Source organism: Maniola hyperantus, chromosome 8 (assembly GCF_902806685.2).
Source record: "Maniola hyperantus chromosome 8, iAphHyp1.2, whole genome shotgun sequence".
In the NCBI taxonomy this organism is placed as follows: domain Eukaryota; kingdom Metazoa; phylum Arthropoda; class Insecta; order Lepidoptera; family Nymphalidae; genus Maniola; species Maniola hyperantus.
The window spans coordinates 13505909-13530094 of record NC_048543.1 but is presented as its reverse complement, the minus strand read 5'-3'; the positions used below and the strand labels follow the sequence as shown (position 1 = coordinate 13530094).

General features: G+C 41.6%; 1 protein-coding gene across 5 annotated transcripts in view; it reads left to right on the top strand.

Annotated features, from left to right (window-relative positions):
• The first annotated feature begins 11748 nt into the window (after positions 1-11748).
• The window catches only part of fusl (fuseless), a 28428-nt gene continuing 15990 nt past the window's right edge, over positions 11749-24186 (top strand). Inside the window, exons 1-3 of one of the 5 annotated variants that reach the window (XM_069500148.1) lie at positions 11749-11897; positions 12484-12675; positions 12893-13040. In XM_069500148.1, coding sequence (XP_069356249.1) covers positions 11803-11897; positions 12484-12675; positions 12893-13040 — 435 coding nt within the window. In that variant the 5' untranslated portion in view covers positions 11749-11802. Of the gene's footprint in view, positions 11898-12483; positions 12676-12892; positions 13041-14775; positions 15401-18321; positions 22213-24186 lie in introns of those variants that run through there. The other 4 variants (XM_069500146.1, XM_069500147.1, XM_034971335.2 and 1 more) reach the window with 4 other exon arrangements.

The following is a 24186-nucleotide window of genomic DNA, read 5'->3' as shown; positions in this document are numbered from 1 at the left end:
AGACGGACGGACATGGCGAAACTATAAGGGTTCCTTGTTTACTACGGAACCCTTTATCAGTCAAATGGTAGTATGTAGGAACGTGAAAAATTCACAGTAGTAGTAGGATATATTATAATCAACTTTAAAGGAAAACTATCATGGCTTAGTTGTGACTACGAAACCCTACACTGCGCGTGGCCCACCACGCACTTGGCCGGTTTTATTGAAAATTCAATCTCTAAGGGGGTAAAATCAAGAGTTCAAAATTGTATAGTCCACACAGACGAAGTCACGGGCCTAAGCTAATTTAATTAAAGATCTACTGTAGAAGTAGGCAACAAGACATTGATTGTAACAAAGTTTATATTAGCTAAGTATAACATTTGCAAAATTGGACTTAATAGAACGTTAAACGTTTTTAAATAAAATTACTGCAATAAGCAATGGACGGACGAACAGAACAAAACTCTAAAGTTTTCCTTATTTAACTGTGGAAGCCTAAAACTATTTTAAAATAATGATGTTGTGTCACTGGCCATATTAATTATATATAAATTGGACACGAGTTACTGCAATAAAATAATTAAACAACACGATTGTGTTGTGTTTTATCCAAAATGTAATTAAAATGCTAGTTATGAATCAAAAGGGCTTGAACTCGGAGCCATCAAGTTATTAAAATACAAGTCGGTAAACATTTGATCAAGATTTTGCATAAATTAATTATAATTTATATTTGAAGTAGGATCGAAGGTTCGGAATATAAGTTACTAGCAGTTGCCCGCGACTTCGTCCGCGTAAAATTTCTGGTTTCTCAGGAGATCTCAATCCCGCTGCAAAAGGCCGCACTTACCTACTCACTCAGTCTCACCTTAAGGCACGGAACCCAGAATACCTAAATACCAATTTTCATATCTCTAACTTCAAAAAAAGGATTTTCAGATAACTTTTAAACCCCCATTTCACCCCCTTAGGGGGAGAATTTAGTTAGATCCTTTCTTATCTGATACCTACCCCCTAGAAAGAACCTACGTCTCCAGGTAAAAATAACAATAGTAAAAAAAAATCTATAAAAACATTTCCCCCCTATTTTACCACCCTTAAGGGGGGAATTTTCCAAATTGACTTATACAGATTTTTATTTTTTAAAGCTAATAACCTCAAAGTCGATTTTCATGTCTCTAACTTCAAAAACATAGGACTTTCATACAACCTTCGACCCCCCTTTTCACACCCTTAGGGGGGGAATTTTTCAAAACAGTTTCTTAGCTGACACCTACGCCCTAGAAAGAATCTACCTTCCAAATTTCAAGTTTGTAGGCTTTATAATTCCTGAGATTTCGTGATTAGTCAGTCAGTCAGTGAGTGAGTGAGACACGGAAAGCGCGTTGCAGCTGCGATCTGTCGGTGTTTCATATTGCAGCTTAGTGTGATTATTTTATATTTTATGAACTGTACGCATACGTTCAGTGTAGTTCCCGTCGCGCATTGTGTGTGTTTCAGGCTTAAAAGTGTTTTATTCAAGTTTTCTGATAGAAAGGGACTTTCGGAGTAAGTACCTACTTGGTATTAATATACCTGGGCGCGACCGGTGTCTGTCGATTTGTTGGAAAAAATAAAAATTTCAAATACGTTCATCCAAATCGTTAGTGCCGTTTCCGAAAACCAATATCTATACCAATATTATAAGTGCAAAAGTGTGTTTTTCTGTCTTTCTGTCACCTTTTTATAGCCTTTCCTTTTAACCAGTTTTGACGAATTTTGGTACAGAAATAGCTTGTATCCCAAAAAGGGCATAGGCTACTTTTTATTCGGAAAATCAAGGAGTTCTCACGGGTTTTGTAAAAACTAAAGACGTGGAAAAAAATCGTGTGCATTATCTAGTTATAACAAACCAGAATATAAATTAAGGCACGGGGAGAGTCAGCATGGGAGAGAAAAATATGTATAGAACGATATTTTACTTAGTAGTTAGTTTAGTTTAGTTAGTTAGTAGTTAATTAGGTAGGTAGGTACTTACAAGGAGAAAGCATGATAAATATCTTCTGTGTTTTAAACTATACAAGAGATAAGTACATGACATTTTAAATCGGCATTATTTGTACCTATTCAAATGACACACTCGCACTCATGGTTGGGAAAAAACAGTTAAGTACTAAGTTACAAAAACCTTTTTAGGGTTCCGTACCTCAAAAGGAAAAACGGAACCCTTATAGGATCACTTTGTTGTCTGTCTGTCTGTCTGTCTGTCTGTCAAGAAACCTACAGGGTACTTCCCGTTGACCTAGAATCATGAAATCTGACAGGTAGGTAGACCTTATAGCTGACATTTGGGGAAAAATCTGAAAACCGTGAATTTAGGGTTAGATCACACAAAAAAAATTAAATTGTGGTCATAAACTAATATTTAGTATTTTCAACTTTCGAAGTGAGTGACTATATCAAGTGGGGTAATCATATGAAAGGTACACAGATTTTTATTTATTTTTATGTATCATAGTTTTGAATTATCGTGCAAAATGTCGAAAAAATACGACTGTAGTACGGAACCCTCATTGCGCGAGCCTGACTCGCACTTGGCCGGTTTTTTTAAAATTAAAAACACTTGTTTTAAACATATTTTGTTTAAACAGTGGCAACTCTGCGCGGTGTCTGCATGCACTATCGAAAACCTACCATTCGCACTAGGTAGAACAAGTTGTCAATTCAACGAAACACACCCACGCGGAATTGTTTTACTACGTTATTTACTACCGTGTAATTTATAAATTAATTGCGATTTAGTTTAAGGGTAAAATATCTAACGGAAAATTACCCCACTAAGATAATAACAACAAGATCTTTAAAATAACCAATTCACGCGCACGAAGCCACGGAAAAAAACTATTTGTGCACTAATTACAAATACATAATATCGAAAACCTAGTTCTTTATCACAATCCTAATAATATTATAAATGTGAAAGTGTGGATGTTTGGATGTTTTTTACTCGATCACGCAAAAACGGCTGAACGGATTTGGATGAAATTTGGAATGGAGATAGATTATACCCTGGATTAACACACAGGTTACTTTTTATCCCGGAAAATCAAAGAGTTCCCGCGGGATTTTTAAAAATGTAAATCCACGCGGACGAAGTGGCGGGCATCAGCTAGTTTGGCATAAAATAAACTTTTTGACCATGAAACTCAACCCTCCTCTGTAGCGCTTCTATGGTACTTAGTCAGAATTTTATAAACTCCTTTATCATTAATTATACCCATTTGACTTAGAGCAAAACCTCACAAGCTCACTTCGCTTATTACTTTGTAATATTTTTTTGACAACAGATCGAGTCTTGTCTTTCTGTAGTCGCTGATACACATAAGTACACACTCTGTTATATCCAGTTATATGATATATCGCTGGTTGTAACTTGTACTTGGTCCAAGCACGGAAATATTTCTGGTCAGTATGCCAAACACTGACTTGCAATCAAGGCGATAATCACAATAGTTTCTAACATTAGGTACCCAGTAAGCATTGGATACACCTAGGTGAGTAGTAAATGAGTGGGTAAGCCCCGAATTAAAACTTATTTTCATTAATATTTGGACATTACCCAAAAATCTTGGGTAATACTAAGTAAACCCGGGTTAACCTAAGTATATTCGAACTTCCAACCTTACCCGTAACGTATATTATACCTAATGGAAGGTACTTACTATTAAGCATTATTTGCTAACACGGTTATTGTCTTTTTACATACCGCGTGCAAATCCGACGGTGTGCTAAAAGCATAAGTATGAAAAATTCTCTAACACCTTAAACAGCGATAATAAAATGCTTCCATTAAATTAAAACTTCACCACTTAGGTACATTGCGAAAAGGCTGCATTGGCACTTAAATGAACATTGACAGGGGGGGCTGTAGGAGAACAAAGGTTAAGAATATGCAAACAAGAACAAAGGGGTTCAAACACTTGACGGCAACGTTAGTTCCGATTTTCGTCACGCGCCAAGATAGCCTTGTCGCACTGTACAGTTTAAGTGTCCGTTCACACAGACCGGCTAGGACAGAATCGGACGGTGCTCTTCTTTTCACACAGACCTCCGGCGCGCGTACGGTTGGAACTGGCCGGAGCGACCAAGCTTTGTTTCACATAGACCGGCTGGAAGAGCACTATACTGAAAGAGTACGCAAACGGAGCTGTTCGGCTGCGCGAGAGCGGAAGAGCGCGTCATCAGAAATCATACGTAGCCGGTCGGCTCCTTTTATTTTTTCACACTAACCGCGTAAGGTTTGCTCTCCGGCATTCTCAATAACAAAAGAGGTGATATGTAAAAATATTAGGTTAGAATTAGATCGTCCAAGAAAAATATAGAGGTGATATGTAATTTATTTCAACTATCCAACACTCTATTTTAATCGCTATCAAAATCTGCTCTCCGGTTGAGCCGGTCTGTGTGAACGGACACTAAGTTTAGATTTGCGACGATCTCGATTAGGCATTTAATAACAGCAAGTTTCGTAACACAACCGCTGGATCTGGTTATTATTCTACCGGTTTTTGTTGAATAATTCATTAACCTTTAAAATAAAACCTAATTCAAAAAAACCACACAAGTGCGAGTCGAACTCGCGCAGGATGGGTTCCGTACCATAGAACAAGATTATAAGACTATGTACCTACTTTTGATATTTTTATTTTTAATTTGTATGAAGGCCATTTTAAAATTTGTCTTCTTGGTTTTGTATAGTTCATTGTTTTAGCGGCAATAGAAATATAATGCGTAAAAAATGACTCCTCACGCACCATTTTAACTTTATGTGTCAAATTTTTTTTTTTTTTTTTAAAGAATATTAGCCATGTTAAATGACTAATATTCCCCTTTCCTCTCCAACTAAGCGTCAGGCTTGTGCTAGGAGTAGGTACGACAACAGTGAAACGGGCGGGGTTTGAACCGTCGACCTTTCGGTTTTCAGTCCACTCCTTTACCGGTTGAGCTATTAAGGCTCTATTAACCTTTTTCTTTACGTTTCTCTCTACTGAGAGCCAGACTGGGGGCACACGATGCATTGCGGCGTCGCACCGCAAAGATTTCACCGTATCAGCGGGCACACGAGCGGTGCGGCGCCACAACGTTGGTATGTCGCAGCAGCGCCGTAGCAGCATTGGACAGTATCAACTGAGCGGTGCCGCTCCGACGTCGCAACGCATTCACCTCTCCCCGCCTCATCTCGGTGGTTGCAAGTCCGGTGCGGCGCCGGAGCGCATCGTGTGACATGCCACAGATATTTCTATGTACCTACAAGACGACGCAGCGACATACGCTCCGGCGCCGCACCCCCGCGCTGCCGCAACGCATCGTGTGCCCCCGCTCTTAGTAGCTAGACAATTTTTTTATTTAATAAACGTAACAACAGGGTAAAAATAATCTGCTTTTGTATGATCATCATCTCAACCCATCGTCGGCCCACTACTGAGCTCGGGTCTCCTATCAAAATGAGAAGAGTTAAGACCACAGTTCACCACGCTGGCCAAGCGCAGATTGACGGACATTTCACATTACACACCTTTGAGAGCATTATGGCGAACTCTCGGGTATGCAAGTTTCCTCAGAAGAGTTTAAAATATAATGAATTCAATGACGTTCAGTTAAGACTTAATGCTTTATGATGATTAATTATATTATATTTATTAAAGTATTACCATGGTGGTATAACTTTACAAAAATATTAAATTTGTTTAGTTGTTTGTTGTTAGTTTTGTACAGGCGTAGTAAGCTCGCGCGCCCGCAAGGGCGCGGGAGAGCACGTTCGAGGCATTGGCCTCTTTCGTGGGGATCTGCCGCCTGGCGTGACGACGCCAGGGTCCTTGGGGAGGCCCATGGGCCTACGGGCTTTCTCCCTCGGTGAGGAAGAAAGAGCTGGGAGCGGTCCTCACGCCGTCGTGATCCATCCTTGCCGGGTGGAACCCGCTTGTGGGAAGCCCAGCAAGGTGGTCGACGTGTGCGGAGGACACGCTCCGGGGCATCTATGTGGCGCGTGTCTCATCTTCCTCTCTGGCGTCCACGGTGGGTTGGGCCTCGCCGGTGAAGGCGGCGAGTCGACGCAATCCCTCCAGGATGCGCAGGAGCGGGTCTTCCCCGCCATTTTTGATGGCGTGGAAAACGTCTTCTAGCGCCTCGAACGCCACGGCTTTAATGGCCGCGACGCTCGGTTCGGCGGTCCTCTCGGGCTGAGGCGGGACTCCCTCGGCGGGTCTGGGTCTCTGGGCGGGTGGAGAGGGGGCGCGGGTTTGCGACGTCGCTCTCCTGCGCCTACGGCCTCTCCTCTTCCTCCCAGGAGCTTCCTTGGTGTCCTCTCGGGGCTTCGGGTTGTTCGCTGGCGTCCGAAGATTCGAGCCTGCGTTTGTCTCGGCGCGCGGCGGTGGTCCTGGGACTGTGGCCGCCACGGTGCCCGCGCGTCTGTTCCGTGCCTCCTTTCGGAACACGGGACAGCCGACGTGGTTTGCGGGGTGGCTGCCTCCGCAGTTTGCGCAGGTCGCTGGTGTCTCGCGTGGTCTCGGGCAGTCCTTTGCGCTGTGCTCTCCTGAGCAAGCTACACAGGCTTGCCGTCTGTGGCAATTGCTCGAAGCGTGACGAAAGCCCTGACACCTGTGGCACTGAGAGGGGCCCTTCTTCCCTCTCCAGGCCTCGATGCAGACTCCCGGCATGCAGAGCAGCTCCTTGATGTCGTAGATGGCGGGAATCGTGTTGGCGGTGCGCCGGAGGGTGGCAAAGAAGAGGCAGCCTGGCCTGCCTTTCCTCGCCTTGATCTGGCGCACGTATTCGGGTTCGAACCCCAACTGGCGGAGTTCCTCCTCGATTTCTGCCGGCTCGGTGTTGATGGGAAGACCGCGGATTGCGATCTTCAAACTCCTCTCGGCCAGCAGTGAGTAGGAGAACCAGGAAATTCCCTCCGCCTCCTCCAGGGCGGTAAGGTACCGCTGGACTAGACGGAATTCCTGGTCCTCTTGCGGAGTGAATTTGATGCCCTTTCCGAAAGGGCGGGCTGCGGGGTTTCTGCCTAACTGTTTTTTGATTTCCTTGAAGTGGAAGGTCCAGTTAGGCAGGTTCTCCACGATGAGCGGCGGGTAACGCAGCTTCTTTGGCGCTGGCGTGCTCGGTGGAGCGCCGCCGGAAGGGGCGGCGGCGGTGGCGGGCTTCGGTGACGGCGCTGCTCCTGCACGGTCTGCGTAGGAACGCGGGGCCGGCGGCGGAGCCTGGGTCGTCGGCGTCTTTGAGCGAGGGGGGACCGTCTTGGCGAACCGTTTCGCCTCGGCGGGTGCGTCCTCCTCGGAGTCGGTGCGCTGCCTGCGGTTAGGGAGCGCACGGCGATCCAATCCTTCCAGAGCCAGGATCGCGGCGTGATAGGCTTCATCCTGCCGGAGTCTGGGTGGTTGGACCGTTGTCTCGGCGTCCATCGGGCTGTCGTCGAGCGAAGGCATCGACAGCGGGCGCGGCGTGGCGGTTATCGCGGCGGGCGCGGGTGCGGCGCGCGATGTGTGCGCGACCGGCGACGCGGCGTATGGTACGAGAGCGCGCGCGACGGAGCCATGCGGGGCTACAACGTCTAGCGCACTCGCGGGTGCGACGCGCGAAGCATGCGCAGCTAACGGTGCCGCGGCGGGCACGACGGGGGCGCGCCCGACGGAGCCGACCGCCACGGTTGGCGGGGCTGCAACGTCGGGCGTCCGGAGGGAGCTGCGCGCGGCGGGGCGAGGGGGGGCAGCAGCCGGTCTGCGGGGGGCGGAGGTGTCCGCTCGCTCCTGCGTCGAGGCTTGCTGCCTTCTCGCTCGTCGTGGATCGCGTTGCTGGCCCTGAGAAGGGCCTTTGGAGGTGGATGGACGGTTGTCCATCCTCGCGCGGCTCTAGCGGCGCGTGGGAGCAGTCGTTGCGCTGCCCAATCGATCACCGGCTGGTGAGATCGGGCATCTCGGGGTGCAAGGCCTCTCCTCCGCGCAGACAGAGCGCGCGGGCGAAACTGGGTGGGGTTTTTCCACAAAAACCCAGGGCAGTTTCAAAAGGTGTGGGGCACGTGCGCTTGTGGACGACTGTAGCCAATCCTCTACTTTTGTAAAATAACTTTGGCCCTTATCCATCAATGAAAGTTTCAGTGATATAGCGCAATGCAAATCACAACTAGCGCCATCTAGGCAAACACCACACGCATACTACTACAGCTTACTATACTATTTCTAACTAGAATCTAGTAGTAGGAAAATGAAACACACTATAATGCGTGAAAAATGACTTTTCACGCGCCATTTTAACTTTATGTGTAAAATTTCAGGTCAAAAGTACGATTTTAGTCCTTATTAAGGGTTAAAGGTGAACCGTGCTTTTGACATGACATGAGAAGTCATTTTGTACGGACTATACACACTGAAAATTTTAACTCTCTACTTATTACGGTTTATGAGTATAGGATATGTGGTTCAAAATTTGTGTAGTCCACGCGGACGAAGTCGCGGAGATAAGCTAGTACTTAATATGGGTAATGATGTTGAATGGCCTTCACAATTTACGTCACTTACCACTTTTTGTGATCGATTGTGTTAAATCAATTTCCTACCCCAAGGTTGATGCCAACTATTGTATGTCGTTGATGAAGGAAACGGTCTTTCTATTTACACTTTTTCTACCAAAACAAGATTGGAATTATTGTCCTCTTACTGATGCGATCAAAGGAAGAGCACGTAAATAAGTGCCTAGCTAATTACAACTGACTAGCTTATGCCCGTGACCAGTGGCGTGCACAGGATTTCAAGCCAGGGTATGCATTTAGGCATGAACTTATTTTCCGGCAGGTTTTAATTAAAAATAAGCATTGATTTATTACAATAAGGGTAAGCAGTGCGTTTATGCCTCTATCAGCTGCACGCCACTGCCCGTGACTTACCTAATCAAATACCTACACCAAAAACCTATTTTACCTCCTTAGGGTTTGAATTTTCATAAACCCTTTCTTAGCGGATGCCTTCGTCGTAAACCCATCAAGTAGCTACCTATCAGCACGAGCCGTCCAGTAGTTTGAGCTGTGCGTTGATAGATCAGTCAGTCAGTCAGTCACTTTTTCCTTTCATATACATCAAATTTCTCATTGCTGAGGGCTGTGGCCTATTTGCTTTTAACATATAACTAGCTAATACCCACGACTTGCCTGCGTGGATATAGGTTTTTTTAAATCCCGTTAGAATTCCTCAAAATATTTAAAAAGATTCAAACATTTGTTTTTCAAACTGGGCAAATTATTTATTTGAATGGCAATATTTCATTTTTTCAAGTTGATAATACTATTTATAGACATAAGACAATGGTAATGAATTTACGTCAACTCAATAAAAGCTACGAGGGTTCTAAACGTGCCTTCGTCTGAGAAGAATGAAGAAACCCATTAACAAACAGCCGAATTCAAAACGACTAAATAGTTAGATATCCAAATAAGCGCCTGTTTCAAATAAACTACTTATTTGCAATGACTACAGAATTCGATACAATCTAACAGGAGCACGCATAACGAAGGTTACAAAGTTGGAAAAACTTAATTAGGGTTCCGTACCCCAAGGGTGCCTATGGGACCTTATAACGAAGCCCCCGCTATCCGTCTGTCCGTCCGCCCGTCTGTCTGAGAGCGCACTTGCACACTCGCACTTGGCCGGTTTTTTTTTGAAATGAGATACCTAACAAGGATTTTTCGAAAATGTTGAAGCAAACTTATTTAAAAAACTTGCTGAAAAGAAATAAACCGGCCAAGTGCGAGTCAGGCTCGCTCACCGAGGGTTCCGTAGTACAGTCGCATTTTTTCGACATTTTGCACGATAAATCAAAAATAAATAAAAAATTGGATTCATAAAAATAAATAAAATTCTGTTTTAGAATCCACAGGTGAAGTCCTTTCATATGATACCCTACTTGATATAAGTAGTTATGTTAGTTCGAAAATTGAAAATACTAATTATTAGTTTATGACCACAATTTTATTTTTGTGTGATGTGACCACAAATTCACAGTTTTCAGATTTTCCCCCTAAAGCAAGCTATAAGATCTACCTACCTACCTGCCAAATTTCATGATTCTAGGTCAACGGGAAGTACCCTGGAAGTACACAGACAACAAAGTGATCCTATAAGGGTTCCGTTTTTCCTTTTGAGGTACGGAACCCTAAAAAGCTGTAATTACGACACGATGACTGAATGATATTAAAAACAACTAACCACCCTAACTATAGACTCTACATTCCACAATTTATTGATCGTCGTACCACCACCACTGTCCGACCACTCGTGTCCTACTTTACGAAATCAAAACAGCTTAGGGCGAGTTTGCAAATATCGACTTGGTTGATAGATTTCAAGCATTGAAACCATAAAACACTTTGACATCAGTGTCGCAGTAAAAAAGACCTAAAAGCTCTAAAGTCGTTTATTTGGTAGGGTATTTTTGTTTTACAATATTTCCGTTTGGGATTGTAGAGTGTAGAGATGTGTTTGACATATTTAAGGTTGTTGGCTTTCTGTGTCATTTCAGCTTGCTAATCATCTGGGCTATGTCAGCAACTTTGGTAGTGCTACGGTTTTCCTCTTTGCAGATTATATCCCTCAAAGAGACAACCAATACAGTCCGCTGAGCAACTTTAAAAAGGCGAGCTGTCTCTATCCACGTCTTCGCTCCATACATTATCACAAGTAACCCATACTCGTTAAAGTCGATAACTTTGTTTGGAATATCGACTAGTTGAAGGTTTGACGAAGTTTTACAAAATGTTGGGCAGCCACGCTGGATTTTTCTGTCAGTTCACTTAAAGATATCTGGAAGAACTTAAACCTTAAAATATATGAGGCTGCTAGGTAAATTTTACTCTGACATATTGTTTCGATATTAGAAAATTATCAATGTATTTGAGTTGTGTAAACTCGTGCGAAGACTACAGGAGTGTATCGTTTATTTTTTCAGATGCCACCGAACGTAAACGACAACCTCCTTCCTCAAGTGACGCCTGCGAAGATTGTGAACAACGAGGACACCCGTGTTGAAGTTGAACAAATTACTGAGTGCGACTGTCGGGAAGCCCGCTTTGGAATCGGTTAGCTTTGTAAAGTTATCTACTTGGTCGCGCGTAGCCACTAGTACTTATTCGTATAAATGTCAACATAATATGGTTATACGTACCTACTACGTACCTACTACGTATTCGTACATTTGAGGGTCATATTTTTGCTTAACTTTATTTTCAAGCTGAGTTATAGAGCGTACTTATGTCTCAAATCAAATCAAATGGTTTATTCAAAATAGGTAATAAATTACACTTTTTGAAAGTCAGTTGTTGAATTTGTAAGATAATATATAGATAATTTTTACGCGAACTTAAAAACTAAAGCTACGAAGGTTTCAAACGCGCCCAGTTCTGAGGCATTAATTTGTCTGTATTTAACTATAAGTAAAGTCTGAGAAAAGAAGATATAGTTGCTTTTAACAATATCTACTACTTATAGATCTCATGAAATAAATCCGGCACCTCAGCCTTTACTTCACTCCGTGTTACTTTCATTGATTGTTTACAAACTTCCAGGCGACGCCATATTCTCAAGCTTCGTGGTGGCGCCACAGGCGGTTAGCGTGTGGCGCGGCACTTGGGGCATCATGGAGCTGCACCCCGAGTGGTTCCCGCACGCGCAGATATACATCCTGGGCATCGTCATACACGTGTCCTTCGCTTTGATCAGGTAACTTCCAGGCGACGCCATATTCTCAAGCGTCGCAGGGGCGCCACAGGCGGTAAGCGTGTCGAGCGGCATGTGGGGTACCATGGAGCTGCACCCCGAGTGGTTCCCGCACGCGCAGATATACATCCTGGGCATCGTCATACACGTGTCCTTCGCTTTGATCAGGTAACTTCCAGGCGACGCCATAATATTCACAAGCTTCGTGGTGACGCCACTAAGACGTAAATCTCAAGGCTAGCAAATATTATACTGCTGTGGCAGAAAGCTGATTCCATTCATGCATTCCCTAGTACTTACATATAAACTTGGCGTTCGACATTTCGACAAAACTAGAAAGCAAAGCCATTTGTTATTCTGCCAAGAAAGATTTCTCCAGAAATTTCATGGGACCTAAATTGGTAAATTTCTGATAAAATAAATTCCAATACAGACGAAGAAGTAGATTCCATTTTTTTTACAGGCACACGCTTGACCACAATCACACCTCATGGAAAGTGGTGATGTGGACTAATATGGGACATGCGCTTACCTTGAAGATGCCTATTCACTCTTGTCTAAATGTATAGAAAAAAATCTGCCTGTGTCCGTTATAGACTTTGAAACCCTCCAACCGATATTCTCCAAACCAGTTTCATTAGAAAGGCAATAATGAGAAGATGGTTTTAGCGTAGGTGTACACGCCAGGTATCCTTTAGTTTTACTATAAAGAAAGTGTAGAAAGAAGTTTAAAGTTGCAGTTTATATTTTTCAGATCGCAACTCCTAGCACGATCTAAGAATGCGTGGGGTGAAGGGCGGGCGGGCAGGTGGCTGCGCGAGCGCGTATTGAGCCGCGTGTACACTTACATCTTTCTGCTCGCCTGCATCATGCACTGGCGCGGCGGCTGGTGGCTTCTGGACAGTCTGGTTAACGCCGTCTTTCCTGATCCTGACAACCCTCGCAGGTAGGTACCTTGTATATATTATTATAGTATAGATTACTTCCTCTTAGACTCAATGCCTAATCATCGATCTTGGCGAAAGCATTCTGGAAACGGTCATAATATTATGTTGGAAAACCGACTTTTAAAGGGGATTGAAAAAATTCGTCAGATAAATTTGTGGACATCAGCTAATAGACACAAAATCAAATTACAAAAAGGTATTTTTATTTATTTCCAGGTCAGTCCTATTGGCGGGCATCACAGTACTGCTCTACTGCTGCATAGCCAGTCTCCGCTCCTCACGCAACATACTCGCGCCACCGTACTTCCTTGTGACTGACGGCAAGGAGCCCACCTACATATTTGCCACCCGGTTCCAGAAGAAGGTGAGCTATTTCCAGGCCAATTAGCCGCATCACAGTCCTGGACTACTGCTGCATAGATAGTCTCCGCTCCTTGCGCAACATGCTCGCGCTTCAATTCTTCCTCGTGACTGACGGCGAGAAGCCCACCTGCATATTCGTCACCCGATTCCAGAAGAAGGTAAGCTATTTCCAGGCCAGTCCTATTAGTGGGCATTACAGGCCTTGCATACAGGTGTATTTATTAAGACCATTAGAAGACTGCAACAAAACCAAGGTTGCTGACATAGCCCAAACAATTTTCAAGCCGAAGTGGCAGTGGGTAGGCCATGATCGCCATAGGCGTAAATGCGCACAAGTAAGCGTAGCGTGACTGCGCATGACTCTAATGCTCATGTCCCGTCTCATCCAGTAGTCGTTGAGATCTCTGCACTCGAAATTGTAGACGCGCATATACACCTAGACCTGCAACATGCGACCTGCGATATGTATTGTATGCTAGACCTGGGATACACAATCCAGCTAGGAAGGTCCAATTTCGAGGTAGAGTTTGACCGCCGATAATAACTCGGCTGGGCAGCCTTTGAAAAGCTTCAAGATGTCTTCTCGTCCTAAATTCCTCAGTGCTTGAAGACCTGCTCTACTGATGCTCTTCAAACAAAACAAGTGCGAGTGATGACATATGGGCCCGACTCTCCGAGGCATGGTTGCTAGCTATGAGCCTCATAACAAGCTCAGAGATCACTCAGCGGGTGGTGGAACTGTACTCGAAGTTTCTCTACGTGATTGGTGTCCCGAAGCTCTAAAATGGCGACCTCGCACCGGAAAGCCCAACGTTGGCAACCCTCCACTAGGTCAGACGACAAGGGAGTCGCAGTGGGCCGCTGGATACAGACGGTGCAAGACCGTGACGCGTGGAAGTCCAAACAAGAGACTATATCCAGCAGTAGATGACCATATAAAGTGAGGATGAATTTTTTTTTCTCGTCTACCCTGCAGTGTGGGGTATCGTTGAATAGGTCTTTTAAAAATACTGTGGGTGTGGGAGCATCATTTTTCGATTTCTAGATCCGTTTGTAAAATATGATGTTTTAATGTGCTAATTTTTATTAGAGTCAAGTGTATCTACCCCTCTATCAGCCAAATGGTAGTATTTAGGAACGTGAAAAAATTTACAGCAGTAATATATACAATCAATTTTAATGGAAAACTATCATGGCTAAGTAGGGTTCACAGTTAAGGAGTAATATCTGTTTTTCGAGGTTAATTGTGACTTCGGAACCCTACACTGCGCACCACGCACTTGGCCGGTTTTTTAAATGGTTACGACTCCAAACACTTATCTTAACATCTTGAAACATTGATATCAATAATTTGGTACTGTATCAATGAGCTTCGTTTTTGCTCGCCACTACATCCGATTGGATTTAGATTTTTTAAATCAAGTAGGAACCGTTTGTTTTTTGTTTTCTATTGAGATAAAAATATTTTATGTTCGCCTCCAGATTGTAAGTTATCTCTGAGCCAATTTGTACAAATTTCAAGTCAGGTCAACCGTTTAGCAGTGATAAGGTATCAGTCACACAGACACGTTTGGTTTTTTTATTACTTAACTAGGTGATGCCCGAGACTTCACCCGTAAAAGTTTTAATAATATATAGTGTGATTAGTGTGGATATTAATGAGTGGATAACAGAAGAAAGTCGTATCCTCTGAATGTAGAGGGAGACATCCCAACGAGCGTACGTCAGCGCGCGGGACGCGATGATAATGTAATTGTAAATTATATTATACAAGTCGTAATCTGTAGTCGTAGTGGACCCGTGGCTCTGCGCACTCGCTCCTCCGCAATGCGTGGCAGCACGGCCGGGCTCGGCGACTCGCTCGCGGGCGCCTCCAAGACGAACGGCGCGTTGCTAGAGTTCGCGGATGTGGTCTTCGCTAGTGTGATAGTGGCGCCGGCGGTGGTCACCTACTGGAAGTCGACGTGGTCGCTCATGGACCTGTACGTGCTGACGGCGTGGCCCGTGGCTAGCGCGGCGGCTTGCGCGGCCTTCGGTCTGTGCTGTGACCTGGTGTTCTGCGTGTTTCAAACCCAGCTCAGCGAGCACCTGCGGCCGGCGCGCCGCAAGCTGCTGTACTACGTCGTGTCGAGGATGTACACTTGCGTGGCAGGCGCGGCGTGCGTGGGCGCGTGGCGCGGCGTGTGGAACCTGCTGAACGAGTGCACGGGCGACAGCGCCAGGACGCTCATGTCCACGACGGTGGCTGCGACGCTGTCGCTCGCCGCGCTCAGGACCTTGAGGAACATATGCGCGGCGCCCTTCGCCGTCGCAGTCGATTCGCCCGAGGACTATTTCAATGTCCCCACAATGTTCCGGACGGTTGGTACCCTACTCGTACATTTACTGAAAGTAAAAAGTAAAGACCCTAGACTACTTTAATGTCCCACACACTGTCCGGTTAGTACTTTCATACCAGTACTGTGCGAAAGTGTGTCTGTTTGTCTGTTACCTTTTCACGGTTCAAACGCTGAACCGATTTTGTAGAAACTTGGCAACGAGATTTGCTCCCTAGAGATGGATATTATTTTATTTCAGAAACTTCAATAGAAGCCCGCAAGATTTTCATTAAAAAGACGCAAAATAATACGCAGTATACTACGCATTATAATAAAAATCTTCGACTATTATAATTATTATTACGTAGTTCGTTGTCCATGACACTCAATACAGTAATTCACTCTGGCACTGTTCAGGACGGTTAGTATAATACTTCGATGTCGAAACTCCTGTGGTATAAGTAGGTGAGCCAAGGAAAAGCCGATCAAGCCTAGATAAGTAACATTTTATCTCTATGATTCGTAGCTATGTTTCATCGAATAATTAGATATTTGGTGCAGATTAAAATCAAAGAACTGATAAGCATCTGTTACAGACAGACGGGGAATAACAGGATGTTACACCTACCTCAATTATCTGTTATGTTTATATCTGTATACTAGGAATATTATGTTATCATAATCACAGAACAGATTTTTGGTTGATCCTATATCGATAACACTGATAAAATACTTGCACAATAATCTGAGAGAGAGTTTACACGTGCTTAATAATATAATGTTCTCACAGGTTTATCAATTGAAAATTTTGGTAAATTTCTAACTTTTGGCAAAATCTTCTAAGTCAGGTTTCACGGCATTTCTTGAAGATTTTTCATGTGAAGGCAACGAGATTAATATCTTGTTGTTAGTTATTATAATGTCTTGTTCTTTGCTAGGTTTTTTAAACTGGGGTTCGTCATGTCAAAATAAAATAAATGGAAAAAAGTAAGGAGCGCGAAATGTTTGTACCTAAAGTTTCTGCTCATACTTCTTTTTCAAGTCGTAGGTACATTTTCTCTTTAATTTAAATATCCATAAGTAAACAGTGAAACATCCTAGAAACTCAAACACAACAACTTATTGAAATTGTATTTACTTAATTGTATTTAATTCCAATAATGAAAAAGAAAAAATAACAAATTGTTTGCAGGGTACATACTCGCTCGTGATTAGAAACGGTGAACAAAAGGAACTAAATTTTAGCGAAATACCTACATTTATCAATTAGGCAGACAGGTCCTCTCTCAATGAATTAAAACATGGTTAAAATGGTTATAGGTACAACTGTGTCAAAATGACGGAGTTTGAATGTTAAATTAAAGGACTAAGAGCCAGCGCGTGCCATACCTCCGTTATTTTATAAAAGCTGAAAGTTTATCAGCTGTGTATTGTAGTTAAGGAGAAACGATCCGCGTCTATGAAGTTTTAATCATAGTGGCTTTGGGAGATAACAGGTAGTAAAGGTGTAAAAAATATTACGTCAAAGTATAAAGTCTAATGTTTTATATTTTCTTCGGAATAGTACAAATCACGGCATGCATTACCAGACACTTATTGTCCCTTTCATTTATTAAAGAGTCAGGCAAAAAAGGCAGGGGTCGCCACGATAGTTTGTTTCCTGTTAACTCCCAAAGGTACCATGATCCAAACTTCATAGTCGCTGATCGTTCCTCCCTGTGTTGGGGACAATACCTACACAGAGAAACTTTCAGCTTTTATAAAATAACGAATGTATGGCACGCGCTGGCTCTCTCTATATTTGTTTGAATTTGACGCGTATCATCTAATGATAACAGTGTTCCCCTTTCGCTAAGCTTTTCACTTATGGCGGGTTTTTACGATGCTGAGCAAATACTATTTGGAGTTCTATTCATTATCATCACCAAACCATCGCCGGCTTCTACTGAGCACAGGTCTCCTCTCAGAGTGAGAAGGTTTTGATCATAGCCAAGTGCGGATTGGCAGATTTTATACACCTATGAAAAAATTATGGAGAACTCTCAGGCGTGCAGGTTAACTCACCATGTTTTCCTTCACCGTTAAAGCAAGTGATATTAACTCCGAAAAGATAAAAGTGCGTGCCCGGCATCGAACCCCCGACCCCCCGTATATGACGTCTTAACTACTACGCTATCACCGCACAATGGAGCTCAATTGTCGTACCTACTCCTAGCACAAGCTTTACGCTTAGTTGGAGGGGAAACGGGAATATTATTCATGATTAGCATGGCTAATATTCTTTAAAAAATAAAAAAATATACATTATACTAGCTTATGATCGCGACTTCGTCCGCGTGGACTACACAAATTTCAAACCTGTATTTCACCCCCTTAGGGGTTGAATTTTCAAAAATCCTTTCTTAGCGGATGCCTACGTCATAATAGCATGCCAAATTTCAGCCCGATCCGTCCAGTAGTTTGAGCTATGCGTTGATAGATCAGTCAGTCAGTCACCTTTTCCTTTTATATATTTAGATATTGCGATTGGAGATAGATAAGAGTAAGCGTGGTGTGGGGTGACACCCGGCAATATGAATAGACGACGACAGGGTGGCGAGAATTAGCTGTATGAGACAGGCTGATGGTGGCGATCGTTGGGAAGAGTATGTGTAAAGCTACGTGTGTTGTGTACACACGCTAAACGATCGTGTTGCGATTTACTATCTATATACTATATTTTGTTTTTCATAGATCGTCAGAGACACTCATAATTTTATCTTCCATTTAAATAAAAACACTCATGTGATACTATTAAAAAACTTACTTACGGCTCGTTTTTAAACTCACAACTCGTGTTTTAATAACCACCCATTATGCAACCGTTTCATAAAATACTATTATCATACTGTCACACTATATTATTCTGTGCTGTCACTAACGCTAAGATAGTATATTGTTATAATTGTTTATATATTAAATACTTTAGTGCATGGTTAAATCTATACGGCAGTAGAAGTGCGCTCGTCCGCTTTTACGATGAAATTGCGCAAAGAAAAAAGTTATGGGATTTTATATATTTTATAGTGAAAATACGCGGTATAAAATATACAGTTGTTGCTCTACAGTGTATAATAACAGTGTCTAAATGTTTGAGTGTTTAGTTATAATGAAGTCGAAACTATTTGTGTACAGTTGGTTAAGTAGTACCAAAAAGTGGACCTGAAATTGTAACAATATAATTAATCCTTGATAATAATTACCTACTTTATATATGTTTCGTACAAAATTACTTAAAAGGTTCCTTTCCTATACTGTAGTCTGTAACTACGAGACATCAAAGCTGTTACTAACTTAATACAATAATATTATATTATGAATCATCGCATATCCATACTTATACTTATAATAATATTATAAATGTGAAAGTATCTGTCTGTCTGCTAGCTTTTCACGGCCCAACAGTTTAACCGATTTTGATGATTTTTAGTACAGAGTTAGCTTACATCCTGGAAAAGGACATGGGCTACTTTTTATCCCGGATAATTAAAGAGTTCCCACTGGATTTTAAAGAAACCTAAATTCACATTATGATATAATTCCATATATGTTACTAGATGAATGATGATGTCGTGAGGTTGAATGAAGTTTCTAAAAACCCCGTGGGATCTGTTTGATTGTCTGGGATAAAAAGTAGCCTATGCCCATCTCCAGGATACAAACTATTTCTACCTATACCGAATTTCGTTAAAATTATTCGGATGGGCCGTAAAAACAAACGGACGGACAGACGTTTTGACCTTCCTGGCGCAATGGTAAGCGCTGTTGTCTTATTAGTGTCTATCTGTCTGTCTGTCTGTCTGTCTGTCGGTCTGTCAAGAAACCTGCAGGGTACTTCCCGTTGACCTAGAATCATGAAACTTGGCAGGTAGGTAGGTCTTATAGCTGACATACGGGGAAAAATCTGAAAACCGTGATTTGTGGTAACATCACACCAAAAAAAAAATTGTAGTCATAAACTAATAATTAAGTAGTATTTTCAATTTTGAAATAAGATAACTACATATATCAAGTGGGGTATTATATGAAAGGTCTTCACCTGTGCATTCTAAAACAGATTTTTATCTATTTTTATGCATCATAGTTTTTGAATTATCGTGCAAAATGTCGAAAAAATACGACTGTAGTACGGAACCCTCGTTGCGCGAACCTGACTCGCACTTGGCCGGTTTTTTTTACCGCACCGACCCGTTTGTTAACGACTCCTCTCACCAAAGATTTTCAGGGAAAGCTTTATCGAAAAGACCGACTTTACACACTAATGCATAAGTTTAGTTTTTTCTTTTGTATATTTCTCTCATTGTTTATGTGTGTGCGTGTGTGTGCAATAAAGTATTCAAACAAAACAAACTAGTTGACACTGGTACTCAGTACTAGTGTCGAGTAGTTTTGTATCCCGTACTTTATCTAATTTAATTTTTTAATTTCAATTTTATTTATTTTGTAGAGACAAACAGTTACAATTAGCTACAATTACTAAGCAGTCTCCAATGAGAAATTAACACTTATAATAAAAATTATGTCCACAACATACGGGCATAGTACCTGTATGAAAACTAGGCAAAGAGTATATAATCGCTAACTAGGTAGGTACGTAATTTATGGAACACGGAACAAACTAAAATGTACTTAAGTATAAACTATAACTAGGCAGAATTTGAAATTACATCCTTAATTGCTAATTACCTATGGAGAGAGTGATGAAAAATATCTTTTTTCGCGAATAAATGAAATTTATTGTCAAAAGAAAAACGAAGCGTAAGTACCTAGTTATTATCTGGAAACTCGATTTGCTAAACAATTCTAACGTTTGCTGGCTCTCACTGATCCCACAGATTTACTTTAAGAATTATCTCATATGGTATACGTATGGTTGTGTGAGAAAGCGTGCTAAGTATTTTAATCAATATTAATTATCTAAATATTTAAAAGGAAAGGTGACTGACTGACTGATCTATCAACGCACAGCTCAAACTACTAGACGGATCGGGCTGAAATTTGGCATGCAGATAGCTATTATGACGTAGGCATCCGCTAAGAAAGGATTTTTGAAAATTCAACTCCTAAGGGGGTGAAATAGGGGTTTGTTTGTGTAGTCCACCCGGACAAAGTCGCGTGTATAAGCTAGTATTTTATAGGGGGGGTATACTGAAGAGTGATATGACCTAACGAATAAATTTTTCAAAATTAAAATATGTGACCATACATTTTCACACTGGTCTTGTTTGCAAAAATAGACCTAGTTTTATGGTGCGCAAACGACATTACGCCTAAGAGTGGTGAAGCAATTTTATGGTCGATGTTACATAATTAAATACAATAATTGCTCATAATATTATTGTATTAGTTACATTACAACTAAGATAACAAATCATTAAGATCGTGTATATATGTCATATATTTTTTTAATTACTTATTATTTCTGATTACAATCGGCGATATAGGAAATGCCAGCCTATTTATTAATAGAAAATAAAATTTGGTTATTTACCTGTCAATCGTCGTGAAATCAATGATGTACACATATCATTTAATTATTTATCAGCTACAAGATATCTTTACTATCCGGATGTCATAAATAAAAATTGATTTAGGGTTCTGTGGCAAAAATAAACAAAAACTTATCGACTTTCCTTACTTATTTGTTAAAGGTATAATGTTTAATAATAATGTTTTTTAACGTTTACAATTAACACAAGAGTAGATACGCGCATGAAGTTTTATTTTCAAAGCTTAGGCGTATAACTAATTACTCAAAACATTGAATATTTAAAAAAAAATACGGAACACCTATTTGTTTAGGGCTTTATCTGGCTTGGACGAGTGCAATATAATATATAAAACCGCGAAATTTCAGATCCATCCATACTGCATTGGAAAATAGCTAATATTTGACGGGTATTTCCTAGTAATCTTATTTTCAATCTTTTCCTTATTTTTTATCTTTTCATAATATATTCAGGCAACGAGCAGTTGTGTTATATTTTTTTGTGTTTAATAAAATTATGATAACGCGGAAGTTAAAGTCGTTGAAAACTCTTGTTTAATCTCGAAATAAGTTTATGGCGCCAATCTATCATTTCGTTCGGAAATACAAAGACCTGGAAACGAAATATTTCTGGATCCAGAGCCGAGGGATTTCCTGACAGCTACGAAAAGACAGGAACGAAAGTGTAATTTGAAATTTCGCGGGATTATCTGGATCGTGCTTCATACAGTTCGGAACACAGTTGATACCTATAACAAGTATATTCGCGTCTACATTTGACCCTGCGCACTCAATCGCCAGATATGCGGGGAAGCACTATTTTGATCGTGGAATCATTCGTCGGACCGAAGATCGAAGCCATCTTGGAGGTCGTCGATGTCCTGTTCACAGTTTTTATAGCGGGGCCTTTGATAATCATTTACTGGAAGGCGACATGGGCTTTGATTGACATGTACATTTATCCAGATGATCGTCTTCTAAGCGCGATATGGACTACCGCTTTCGGAATGATATTCGGTCTCCTGCTGTCTTTTTTTCAAGAATTTGGGAAAACGAAATTGAAGCCTGACGCAGGAAAGGCGAAGTACTTCATCTTAACGAGACTGTATACTTGTTTTGCGGCTGTAGTGAACGTTGCAGCTTGCAGAGGTGTGTGGAACCTGCTTGAATTCGTCCTGCAAGATACTCGGTCGATTTTCATGTCGACGATCGCATCCACACTGGCTGTAATGGCTTTAAGGACTCTGAGGAACGTGAATTCAGCACCTTTTGGCATAACAGTTGACGCAGCGGAAGACTATTTTGAGGCGCCTACGTTTTACAAAACGGTATGTACATAAAATGCGAAGTGTAAATTTATCTGGCACAATGAGGTTAAACAAAATCTAGAAAACTTTTTGTTTTACTTCTTATAAAAACAATAATGGCATAGGTATTAAGTAGTTAAAGTTCTGGGATAAGCGTTAACTTTTATTTATTAGCTGCCCCGGCGAACTTCGTACCGCCTAACAGTCGATTCACATTTTTTAAATTTTTCTCTCCGTAAAAACCATCCTCGTACCTACTTCAAGAATTATAATGAAAAAATAAATCAGTTCAGCTGTTCTCGAGATTTACGATCAGCAACACATTCAGTGATTCATTTTTATATACAGAAATATCGTAGCCGCGCGCTACGTTATTTCGTAGCACCACTGAAATCTGTGAGTGAAGCATAACCCGAAAGTTTTTATGAGCAAATCACACCTGTTGGAATACCGTGGTACCTAGTCGCTCCGGTTGCATACGATACCAGAGTTTCGTAACCAGTTTTGTGCAAATAATGTTTTGTCTTACTACGAAACACGTGAGAAGACTTTTTATTATTTGTACGATACCAATATTTTTTTTAAATAAAATAATTTAGTTGTGAAAATGTCTTGACTGGTTACGTAGTAAAAATAAATTTTCTTTGTTCGATACTGGTTCATCATCATAATGAACCAGTATTGAACAAAGAATATTTTTTCTTACCAGTCAAGACATTTTCACAACTAAATTAAATACATTACGTACCAACCCAACCATATCACCGTAGAAGATATACTCACTTAACACTTTTATGCAGACCATTGCAATTTAAAGAAGGACAGTGCCATCTATATACCTATTTGATTTAATAAACTAATTGACCACCTACAAAATTCATGATTCTAGGTCAACGGGAAATACCCTATTGATTTTGATTCCCTTTTCTTGACAAACATGACAGACAGACAACAAATTGATCTATAAGGGTTCTTTGTGGGGTACGGAGCCCTAATTAAAAGCGCGTAGCGTAACCTTCACCGCAGTTGAAAGAAAGCAATTATTAAATTGAACTAAATAAAATAAAAAGTCGGTACCTCTCTGTACCTCTGTCGTCCGACCGCGCATCTTCGCGTGCTAGGTGCGTGGTAGATGCATCCGACTATTCGTAAGCACTTGTAAAAGTTTATACGAATAAAAAAGATTTTCATTTTCATTTTCATTTTTTTCATAGGTACCGCCTCCCAGCGCGACTTGCGCCTCACGATTTTAATACGTTTGTGTTTTGTGTTAAGAGAATAAATCCACAATCGATTAAAGGCTCCCCCACACAGGCTCGTTATTATAGGTCGACAATATCGCATGCGTTATTGCGATATCTGTTTTCAGTACATTTTGTATTAGGATGGTCATGTAGTTACACACTGCTGCGATAATACGTCCTACTTTTGCGGCGTTATTATCGCAGCAGTGTGTTACTACATGACCATCTTAATACAAAATGTACTGAAAACAGATATCGCAATAACGCATGCGATATTATCGACCTATAATAACGCGCCTGTGTGGGGGAGCCTTTATCAATTGTTCGATTCATTCTATTGTTTGTAACAATCGCCCATCGCTATTTCTTAAAATAAAAACTTAAGGCCCAAGACACGGTCTGCCCGCGAAATTCAAATTTAATATGGTTTTTCGCGATTTGTAAACTAACTAGCTTATCCTCGCGACTTCGTCCGCGTGGACTACAAAATTTCAAAACCCTATTTCACCCCCTTAGGAGTTGAATTTTCAAAAATCCTTTCTTAGCGGAAGCCTACGTCATAATTGCTATCTGCATGCCAAATTTCAGCCCGATCTGTCCAGTAGTTTGAGCTGTGCGTTGATAGATCAGTCAGTCAGTCAGTCAGTCATTCAGTCAGTCAGTCAGTCAGTCAGTCACCTTTTCCTTTTATATATATAGATACGACAAAGTAGGTTTATGTCATTCAAATTGAGCCTCTCGAAACTAGCAG